Genomic DNA, 11,221 nt, shown 5'->3' on the forward strand with positions numbered 1-11,221 from the left:
CTTTCTCTAAGCTCTTTGATTTCTTTGTCAAAAAAAAAGCTCTTTGATTTCATCACTACTACACTCCATCCACCATCGATCATGAGGAAGAAAATAACTCCATCTTCTACTTTTGATAATCCATGGTCTCGTTATTATCATGATGATAATCAGCATACAAAAATTAACTATTCAACAAATTTACAAGGTTCAACAAGAATGTACAATTGTGATTTGTGCGGCAAAAGCTTCAGCTCCGGCAACGCACTCGGTGGCCACAAATCATCTCACAACAAGAAACAAAAGACACATCATGATGCGATCAATAATAAGGGCACCGCCATCAACTCATAACAACAAGAAGATCAATTTCTTTTTCCATCCAACAAGGGTTTACATGGGTCGACACATGAGATTGCATAAAATCAAGAAGATTAACTTTTATACTTAGGGCATAAATTTGTTTGTATTGAAGGGAATTATTATTCCCTAAAATTTGGTACATATTGATGGGTTCAAGAACCTTTCATCTTTAGTGATGTTATTATTATTTTCTGTTAAATTGTTGTGTCTTACCTTTTTATTTGGAGAATATCGATCTCTAGTTTACTTTTATTTGGTTCAGTGTTGCATATTACACTTAAAATCAATTAGATTATACAGATGGAAAGTTTCAATGTTTTACTACTAGTGCAAATAAAAGATAGATTTGTTTTTTTCGTAAAAAAGATCATGAGATAATGATACTAGATTAATTCTCTCATTATTATTATTATTATTATTATTATTATTATTATTATTATTATTATTATTATTATTATTATTATTATTATCCAACTTTCCTTTCTAAGTGCTTTTGAATTTTTGCCCTACAATTTTTATATATTTCTGGTTGCAGAAGTTAAGATAAAAGAATTTCATAAAAGTGAACCTATACCTAATTCATTGATAAAACAGAAGATATGGTTAAGTTATTGGTGTAAAAGAACAAGAAACAAACAAATATAAGTAATTCATAGTTGCCTTGCTTCCACAACACACTGGTATAATGTGCCTGTAACAGCGATGGATTATATGCCGCAGAAAGACTAGATTATGCAGAAAGAATATGGGTCTGGTTTACTGCATAATGCAGTCCATGGACTGTTTTGTGTCCCTTTGGAATTATGCATATTAATAATATAAACATAGTGTGATTTTACATAACTTATAAAAAGTCATCGATTCAATCCTTCGCGATATATATGACAACAAGAAAATTGTGTTTTTGAAAGGCAGCTATTTTTTTACGGCTTTGAAGTAATTAGAGTGTCTATGATGATGTATGAGGAAATTCTAATGTCTATTATAAGTAATGTATGAGAAAAACAAAAATCTCAATTGCAATGTTGTAAAACCAGTAAGATAGAGTACACATTAACCAAAAAAAGAAAATAGAAAAGAGCAACAGCCTATTTCAGCGCATAAGTTCAAGAATCCTGCAATTTCAAGCTCTCCAGCTGCTCCCGCGCTGTAACCTATGGTCAAGAAATGAAATAACAACAATTTAGCTTTGAGTCACATTCCATAGAACAACATTTCTTTAAATAAGTTCAACCATTCAACTAGCCTAAACACAAATGTGATAAACAAATACAATGAAGAATAATGAACATAAATATCAATTCAATTCTAATCACATTTTTGAGAATTCAAGCTTAACTTGCACTCTTTTGGTTAACATTTAAATCTTTGTGCCATCATACTATTTTTTTTGGCTTTCACCACCAGTTTAATCTGGTTCAAGGGTCAGTTCTGGCATCAAGTGGTTCCAGCCCCCTCCCGATTGTAGTTGCGGGGGTTCGAACCGTGGTCCTCCCTACCAAGTTCAACACCAATCACCACTGAACCAACTAAAGATTGGTTTTGTGCCATCATACTATATTATGCTTATAAGAGTTATTCAACCTTAGCAGGGTAAATTTCGTAAAATCATTCATTATAAGATTGAATGCTGTCTAAAATTTCTACATGTCCCTTAATTATATGATCTCTTCTACAAAATTAAGGTTAACAGATTAATGCCTATTTTGGATTTAAAGTAACAAATGAAGGTGAACCTTAGGTTTCAACAAAAGTGTACCCAAAACAGTTCCCTCGTCTTATTTGAACATCTACAGAATTTCATCCAAGTTACTGTATGGCCATAAATTTCTAAATCCATCTTCCGGAGACTCCTATTCCAATAACACATACTTACTATGCAAGCATTAACAAATTAATCGATATATATATTTTAAGAATTAAAAGAAAAACAAGCGATACTTACTTGCTCTAACTTCAGCTCAGCATTCTTAAGTGATCGCAGAAGATGAATTATACGGTATTGAAGTTTTTCATTTTCTGTAGCAAGCATCTGAGCCTGAAAATCAAATCATTGGTAAGAGGATACAACCCAATACACATTACAAAAAATTAAATGTATATAACTTTGTAAATGAGTATAACCTTTTCTTTTTCTGATTTTAACTCAGAGTTCGCTACTTCTAGCTTTGACTGAAGATCATTAACCTTTTGTAACTGTTCCTCATTCTCAGTATCTAAGATAGAGCAAATGTAATTTAGTTTCATAATATTAGGAACCGGCTTGAACCTGAAAACACTTTTTTTGCTTTGTGTTGTGTACTTAGCACCTACCTTTTCTACTATGGATAGCAGCTTCAAGTCTTGATATGCGATCCTAAAATATACAGTGGTAAGAATCATTCAGTAATTTACTTATAGAAAAAGCCTTAGAAAAAAATAAAAAATAAAAATAGAACGATATAATGAAGTAACTCAGTTTTTGGGGCAAGAGGAACAAGATCAGATGGACATAGGCCACAAGAGTCATTTGATTTTCAACATAATGATGATATGATTAATATCAATGTCACTACTCGCTATATCATATAGAGTTTGAAGTTTTTCCAATTCGAACAAGGAAATGTCATTTAAATCTTTGTTTTTTATTGCAAGGGAATATAGTGAAAACTATCATCCATATTATCGCACAATATATAAGCAAATTTGTGGAAACAGAACGTCTATTTAAGGGTCAATTCTTTGTTTCTGTAATTTTACACTGATGTGTTGTTCCACCACTAAGTATAACCTAGAGTCACACAAAGTTGAGTTTCACATAAGCTAGGTTGGTTGGTTGGATACTTGGATTCACCGGCAGAATTACTTACTAGGCCAAGGTCCACTCACAGATTGGACCGGGTCACCCAAACAAAGTAAAGCATCTCGGACCAAATCAAGGACACGCCCTAAAGCACACCTGATCGTATCCATTCAGGACACATGTACCGCAGGATTTTACCCTGCAGGTAATCCACTTACACCTTTCCCCCGGGGTGTTCAAGAAGGTTCTAGGTCTCTTGAAACCCTAATTCTCTGTCTATAAAAGACTAACTCATGGTATAGGTCAGTATGTCATATCTAAACCCTACATCTCACATTTGGCGCCTACTGACTTGATCGTCGGAGTGTAAGTATAAGGTTTACCGTTCAACGGTCCGGATTCAACAACCGGAAACAGCTTTACTATCCATATGATCTCATGTCCGGAGAGGATCAGTTACTAAATATAATACCCTATTGATAGTGTTGTTTGTGGAACAAGTGAAACAAAAACAATTGAACCCCATATAAGACTAGTGATTATCAACAAGAGTCATTCATTATGAAGCAGCAACAAGGTTCGTTCAAAAAAAAAAAAACGAAAGAGAGAGTATATATATATAGTGTGACCTCGGCTTGAGAAGCTCTCTGATAGAAAGGCTTTAAGGTGAGTTCCCAGTCGTTTACTGCTACCGATTCCACCATTCTTCTCTTTCCTCTGCTTCTCTTCTCTTCTCTCCTCTTCTTACTCTACACAAACAAACCATACTTTTCACAGATTACATTTTTGCTCGTTACACACCCCTATTTTTCTGGTTAAACCCTTTTCTTTAAAATAAAATCATTTTAATTTTGGTTAAATCCTTTTCTTTAAAATAAAATCACTTTTTTAAAAAAATTAAAAATTGGATGCCTTTGTTTTAAGGGTGCTGTTAACATGTGCATATAGGGCACATGTTAAGGTTTCTATCATTAAAAATTTGCATTTAATATTATAAACGAATTTAATGCTTAAAAGATATAATACACATGTTTCGAGAAAATATTTCTATATTTGTATTCTTAACATGTGCCTTAGGTGCACATGATAACATTTGCCTTGTTTTAACTTTAAAAAAAGTGATTTTTCTATGTACTTTTTTTTAAAAAAAAAATCATTTTTATGATAATTTGATTAAAAAGAGTAAAAGTTATTTCAAATTCATCTTTTTTTGGTGTAAACTGGGTATCCTCTGTGTGCAACTGCAGAGACTAATCCTCGAGCCTTGCGAGACCCAAATGGGTGGCAAACAAAATTCATCTTTTTATGAATAAAAAGAGTGAATTTGACATTCCATCATTTAAATATTCAAGTTAAAGATTTTAACTTAATAAAAATCACAATTTTAAAAAATATTATCTCTCAAAATAATTTTTATGAAATTTAAAATAGCCTTATTTTTATAGAGATTTTTTTAAAATTTTACGATCCGAAAAAATGTTTGGTAATAGTTTTTGCTCACAAACTTCTAAGTTTATTTTTATTCTATATCTTGCTAGTTTTTAACTCAACTCAAATTTAGGATAAATATTTAACCATCAAGGGACCCATTTTTGTTTGTAAATAGAACGGTAACGCGCGCACATAAATAGGAGATCCCAAGACACCACACAGATTACCCGTCTAACAATTATGTCACTTTGACTACGATAAAAATATTGTAACCGTGACTCCAAGGCTAAACAAACATGCTACATTAACATTATCAGTGATATGGGTGGAATGAATAGCTCAACTGGTTGAACTAGTTGAGCTAAGGGTTAAAAGAGTCGGAGATTCAGGGTTCCAATTGAATCAAACTACTACTATAGTACTATGTTTTTGAGCAATTACACGTCCAATTGCCAACGGGGGTTATGTTCTGCATTTCATATATATACAATGTGTATCAAAATCTTCCATTAAATAATAATAAGCTAGTTCATAAAAAATGATTCTATTATTGCCAAATGCTCTACATTTATAAATTATAATCAAGGCTGTCCAAGAAGTGAAGGTCTGTAGAATGCATGGCTTTGTGCAATCTCAATACGTTCACGCGGATCGTTCAGATTTTCATCCCTCAGAGCTTGAAGAATAGCTTTTGTTGATTGTTCCCTAAAAAAAACCAACATGAACCATAGGCAAGAAAGATACATGGTCATATAAAATATATTCAAGACTTAAATATTATTTTAGTTAAATTTTTTGTTGTTTGTCCTGAAAATATTTGCATCAACATGAAAACATTCTCACCACAGGAAAGAATCTCATATTCCAATCGCAGAGTGTCATGTCAAGTATCGAAGATTCGAGCAAATGGTTACAAGAAAATACCTGGATATTAATATTGTATACAGTGTCTTCAAGATTGGGCAGAGCTCAACAGGAGCAACAGGCTTGTTCTCTTCAGGGTGCAACACATTCAGGCTTGATTGGCTCAAAAGTTCAAAGAAAGCCTCTACTGCAGAGACACCCTACAAACATAAATAGCAGTGTCACTGTTTCTTTTCTTTACTTTCATTCTTTGTTTTCTTAGAAGAATTTGAATGAATCCTATTTGTACTCACTTTCCCATTTTCAAAAATTCTAATTGCAGGACACATGTGAGCTAAATGTGAATTTTATGTTCCTACAAGAAAAACAGACAAATGTAATACTAACTAAAGGGCAAGTTTGGACTTTGGATTGGCTTATATGAGCTTATCTATTGACTTACACTTGTGAGACTGTTTGGTAGAACTTATTGAACAACTTATGATGTTCATAAGCAGTTTTCAACTTATTTCCATAAGCTCTCCAAGATAGCTTATGTAATAGTTTATAGCTTATATGACAATAGTTTGACTATTTTATTTTTTTTCTAAAGAAATAGCTTATGCATAAGCACTTATATGATCAACAATAAGTAGAAAATTACTCCAAAGAGGCAATTGGCATGTCTTGGGAATTTAGCATTGATGTATAGAACAAACTATGAAGTGGAAAAGTACAAAAACAAATACCTGAATCATTCCTTTGCCTGTTATGCTATCACCCATGTCAGGACTTAATTCCCCCTTAGCTAGCATCTGGCCGTACCAAGCATTACGACCTTTCAATAGAGTCACGTAAGTATCAGCCAATAATGGTCCCGCGAGTTTTTCAGGTTCTTCAGACAACAGGTGAGTGATAAATATCATCTCTGATGTACAGTGTGCAAAATATACAGATTTGCTGGTGGCACTCTCATTGGTAAGGGCTGCTACCATTCCTGACATCAATAAGAAACAAAAGACATATATATTGTGAATCGTAAACAAAATGTACGCTAGGGAAATGGAGAAGAAGGCCAGATTGTATTATATTAGTTGAAGTTTTCAATTTCCGACCTCAATGAAAGAGCAACAACATTAAACCAAATCACTGCAGATCCAAAGTGTATTGAAACTTGCAAGACACACCAAATGCTAGTTATGAATGCACTGATCTAGATACTTTGTACTGATAGAATCGAGCACAGTTTGAAACCATAAAAAATTCAATTTTAATAACACTACATTAAAAATAACTGTTCGATGATTCTGGTTATTATCCGTGATTTTCATCATGATTTGTTTTAGGCCCCATAGTTGTCAATCCTAAATAGCACCATATAGTGGCCGATCTTAAAACCCTAAAATTAGGATACCAAGATAGCATGTTAAAGCATATGCTAGAACCTTCATACGCTTTTCCTAACTTACATGATTATAACATAGGAAAGGCATTGAGAATACAAGTAGTACACATGTATAATGACTAATATGAAGCTTACCGGCACCGATCGCATAAACATTTTTTAAGCCACCCATGACCTCATGGGTGACAAGGTCACTGTTGTCCCAAACAATAAAATGTGGTTGTCTCAGAAACTTTGCAAGAGGCTTCCTCCATTTCTCAGCACCACATATTCTAGCATTGGCATACTCCTTGTGGTAGATTTCTGATGCAATATTGGGACCGCCAAGATAAAGTATGTTCTCCATCGAAACTCCAGCTGTAAAAGTATACATTTTAAAGAGTTAAATCTGATCGAAAACTGCAAAAAGAGTACGAGAGCTTTTATGTTATCTAATGGTAGATAAAAGCCATAGACATAGAGAAGAGATTAAAAATACTCTTACTTGCTTGGTGAATCATTTTTGTGGGAGTTATAATATGAGGAACAGGCTCCAATGCAGCCTCTATACCCTTTGCCAAAGAAATTATTACAGGCACTGTGATTCTCTCCTTCCAATATTTACTAATCTCTTCAAAAATCTCACGTGTTTCTGTCGAAGGCAATCCATTAACAACAATATCAGCATCCCAAACAGCTTCCTGCAAGTTTGTAACAACCTTCAAAGGACAAATCGGCGTATCAATCATATTCAAACAAAACCCATCTTTCAGAATCTCATCAGCAAATAATGTTCTATCACCAAGCCTTGCTTCAACATATTTCAAATAAGCGCAACGCCGAATCAACCTCCTCAACACATCTTCCCTAGAGTTTATAACTTCAAACAAATGCTTAGCAGTGGCTTTATCAACTACCTTTAACTGCCTTCTCCATATCCTAATTTGCACCTTGTCGCGAAATTGTCCATAAGTGTCTTGTAACAATGCTGTAAAAACACTCCCCCAAGCACCAGCTCCAACACTCACTATTCTTAATGGATCACCATTAGTCTTACCAAGAAGGCCGCGAAGTTCGTCAAGTTTCTCCTCTAAACCATTGATACAATTCTGAACAGATCCATCTGAGTCTGAATTATTACTAACTACACCCATAATGCTAACTACCCAATAAGCTCTAAAACCCAATAATCAATACAAGGCTTCAAATTTCAGTGCCTATGATATCAAAATCTTATCTTGTTGCAAGATGAATAATTGAACAAACTGATATCTTGACAGAAAAATGAAGCTTTTTTCAGTCAGAACTTAAATCAAACAGAACATAGATGTATGAAAAAAATGTAACTTTATTTGATGTAGCTAAGAAGCACAATTCCAAAAGATAAAAATGGAAGAAAAAAAATGTACTAACTTTGTTTTCTCCGTCTAGAGTTTGTTCATCTACCCCAACAAAAAAACACAACTAGAATTAATAAAACAAAATTATGAAAAACAACATGGGTGTTGGGAACTAACATAGTTATGTTAAGTAAAAGTTACTATAAAAAATTTATTGCTTTAAATGTGAAGAACTAAGTGGATTTGTTGAAGAGAATGGTGGTTAAAATATGAAGATAGGATGCAAAAGGAAAGTGAAAATCATGTGAGAAAGGTGATGGTTTGAAATGTGCATTGAATTCAATACGTTAATAATGCAATGTGGAAAACTTGCAAGAGAAAATGGTTAATAATAGTAACATTGGTTAAGACATAATTGTTGTTTATAGCAATGAATTGGTCTTAGAACCCCCTTAAAGAGATGATTACTGATTTGAGGTTAATTTCTAACTCCTTAATTGAAAGAACAAAACATAATATACGAAAATGCTAACCAAGTAAGTGACACTCTTTAAGTATTTTAAATAGTAAAATTTTATAAAATTTTTAAAAAAAATATGTGAAGTAAATGATTTGAAAATTGAAATATTTTACATTTTAAAATAATAATTTTTTTAAATATATTTTAAAAAAATATGTGAAGTAAATGCTTTAATAATTGAAATATTTTACATTTTACAATAATAATTTTTTAAAATAAAATGCTTAAATTTATCAAAAAAATTAAGGGTAAATAGGGTTTTACCCCTGCAAAATAGGTCAGTTTTGCGTTACCCCCTGCAAATTTTTTTTTTGTGATTACCCCATGTAAAATGAAGATTTCATCATTTACCCCCCTCAGTCGACAACATGGATGTTGACTGGACAAAATTAATGACGTGGGATGCATGTGTGGCTTTTCATTCATTTTTTATTAAAGTTTATGTGCCAAGTAGATAAATAACTTAATATAATTATTAATTTTTCAAAAAGAAAAAGAAATTTAAAAAAATTGTTAATAGAATTTATTTATAAACATTCTTGTTCTTCTTCTTCTCGGTGTAATCACAAATCAAATCCCACATAATCAACAAAATCTTCTTACCCAAATTTCTCTCAAATTTCACATCTTATTAACAACCCTAAATTATTTATCTTCTATAATCACAACTATACGATACAAAACTAAGCCAAAGTAACAAAAAATTTAAACTTTCCAAAACTCTTCAATTCTTGGATAAAGGTTTGAGTTATTAATTTAAGTTTAATGAATATTTTCCAGATCTACAGTTTGATGAACTTTTTTGTGTTAACAAGGAATATTTTCCAGAACTTTAAGTTTAATGAATATTTTCCAGATCTGAAAACAAAAATCAAAGGTGACGATGAAGGTTTCTGTGGGTTTCAGCGAAGGTGACGATGAAGGCTTATGTTGGTTTCGTTCAAGATGACAGGTTTAGATGATTTGGGTTTGAGTGATGAAAATTTGGGTTTGAAGATGATGAATAAGTAAGTGATGAAGATTTAGGTGTTGAGTATATTGGTGTGTTGATTGATTTTCTTTTCCTAGAGAGGGGATAACTTTTGTTGTTGTTGATTTTTTTGGAGAGAAGGATGAAATTATAGCAATATTGAAGAAGATGAACCTTCAACCCCAATTACTATCGTTTTTTTCTTCTTTTTTTTTTTTCAGTTTTTTTTTAGGTTTTTTCTAATTAACCCTCTCATAAATTGAGGGTATATGCCCTATGCTGACGTGACATTATGTGACACCAATTAAATTCATCCACATGTATTTAAGTCAAACATAATTAATTTTTTACCAAAAATAATTTTAACTACTTTTATTTTTAAATTAATTATATTTTAAGTATTATATTCTATGAATTTACATTTTGATCCTAATTGCTTCTAATTTGTTTGCTTTTTCTTCAAATTGTTTTACGGTCTCAAATAACTTTCTTCTTCGCATAAAAAAAAAGCTTTCTTTTTATCGTCAAAAAACTTTCAATTCATCTTCGTTATGATTTCACCTTCAGATTCGCTCTCTGATTTCACCTTCAAGCTTCAGATTCATTTTTTGTATGGAACCTTCAAGCTTCAGAAGAAATTAGAGAGTGATTAAAACATACAATAGAATAAAAAATAAAATCAATGTTACCTAGCCGAATCCGATTCTGGAACAAACGTAGCCGATGATGGGCAAGTGATTTCGGAAGAGGTGAATGAGCGTTTGAAGGTTGAAGGAAGGGCAAGAAGAAGCGGCAATTGCAGAAGAGGAGAAACGGCAACGACAATTGCAGAAGAGAAGAAGCGGTCACGGCGAAGAAGAAGACCACGACGAAGAAGAAGTGTCTTGTTGAAGGAAGGATCACAAGTGAAGTGGAAAATTGGTGGCCAATGATAAGAATGGAGAAAGAAGCAGTGAAAATTTGGTGGTTGATCGTAAAATTTGGTGGTTGAAGCTTGTTGTGATGAAAATTGATGGTAAAGTGAAGCGTTTACACAAATAGCCTAAAATATAATTAAAGAAAAATAGTAACCTAAAATATAATTAATTGAAAATAAAAGTAGTTAAAATTACTTTGCGGTAAAATATTATTTATGTTTGACTTAGATACATGTGAATGAATTTCATTGGTGCCACATCAGCATAGGGCATATGCGCTCAATTTATGTGAGGGTAGAAAAGTATTCACCTTTTTTTTAATTAAAAAAATAATAATTATACATTCATTAATGAATTGACAATAAAAAAATAAATATAAAATAAATTAATTTCACTTGTACGTGCCACGTCATCAATTTTGTCCAGTCAGCATACATGTTATCGACTGAGGGGGTAAATGATGGAATCTTCATTTTACAGGGGGTAATCACAAAAAAAAAATTTGCAGGGGGTAACGCAAAACTGACCTATTTTGCAGGGGGTAAATTTACCCAAAAATTAAAATGCTTAAATAGTACTCGTTAACGGGCCCGTTTGGTGCACAGGATAAGAGACAAGATATGATAACTGCATCATATCCTGCCGCAATCCAGTGTTTGGTGATACAGCAGGATATGATAAGTTAATCCTGA

General features: G+C 32.5%; 2 protein-coding genes across 2 annotated transcripts; both read right to left on the bottom strand.

The window, feature by feature from the left end:
- Nucleotides 1–1,302: 1,302 nt before the first annotated feature.
- Nucleotides 1,303–3,910, bottom strand: LOC123902233. The gene is made up of 5 exons (XM_045951902.1): nucleotides 3,754–3,910; nucleotides 2,656–2,698; nucleotides 2,467–2,558; nucleotides 2,288–2,380; nucleotides 1,303–1,496 (listed from the first exon to the last, which is right to left on the bottom strand). Exons 1-5 carry the CDS (start codon nucleotides 3,826–3,828, stop codon nucleotides 1,449–1,451), a joined length of 351 nt encoding a protein of 116 aa, XP_045807858.1. The 5' UTR covers nucleotides 3,829–3,910; the 3' UTR covers nucleotides 1,303–1,448.
- Nucleotides 3,911–4,939: 1,029 nt separating this feature from the next.
- Nucleotides 4,940–8,629, bottom strand: LOC123902234 (glycerol-3-phosphate dehydrogenase [NAD(+)] GPDHC1, cytosolic-like). Its single transcript, XM_045951903.1, has 5 exons — nucleotides 7,288–8,629; nucleotides 6,939–7,160; nucleotides 6,148–6,395; nucleotides 5,480–5,619; nucleotides 4,940–5,260 (listed from the first exon to the last, which is right to left on the bottom strand). The coding sequence occupies exons 1-5, from the start codon at nucleotides 7,934–7,936 to the stop codon at nucleotides 5,137–5,139; spliced, it is 1,383 nt and encodes a 460-aa protein (XP_045807859.1). The 5' UTR covers nucleotides 7,937–8,629; the 3' UTR covers nucleotides 4,940–5,136.
- Nucleotides 8,630–11,221: the final 2,592 nt, after the last annotated feature.

Source organism: Trifolium pratense, linkage group LG1 (assembly GCF_020283565.1).
Source record: "Trifolium pratense cultivar HEN17-A07 linkage group LG1, ARS_RC_1.1, whole genome shotgun sequence".
Lineage (NCBI taxonomy): Eukaryota > Viridiplantae > Streptophyta > Magnoliopsida > Fabales > Fabaceae > Trifolium > Trifolium pratense.

What these genes read in the sequence shown, in the direction of transcription:
- LOC123902233 (XM_045951902.1), bottom strand. Translation starts at nt 3,828, where the DNA reads ATGGTGGAATCGGTAGCAGTAAACGACTGGGAACTCACCTTAAAGCCT. An exon ending in TAAAATCAGAAAAAGAAAAG is followed by an intron (nt 2,381 to 2,466) that starts GTTATACTCATT and finishes TTTGATTTTCAG; the next exon opens with GCTCAGATGCTTGCTACAGA. An exon ending in CTGAGCTGAAGTTAGAGCAA is followed by an intron (nt 1,497 to 2,287) that starts GTAAGTATCGCT and finishes TCTTGACCATAG; the next exon opens with GTTACAGCGCGGGAGCAGCT.
- LOC123902234 (XM_045951903.1), bottom strand. Translation starts at nt 7,936, where the DNA reads ATGGGTGTAGTTAGTAATAATTCAGACTCAGATGGATCTGTTCAGAAT. An exon ending in TGTTTATGCGATCGGTGCCG is followed by an intron (nt 6,396 to 6,938) that starts GTAAGCTTCATA and finishes TATTGATGTCAG; the next exon opens with GAATGGTAGCAGCCCTTACC. An exon ending in CAGGCAAAGGAATGATTCAG is followed by an intron (nt 5,620 to 6,147) that starts GTATTTGTTTTT and finishes TTATGTTTGTAG; the next exon opens with GGTGTCTCTGCAGTAGAGGC.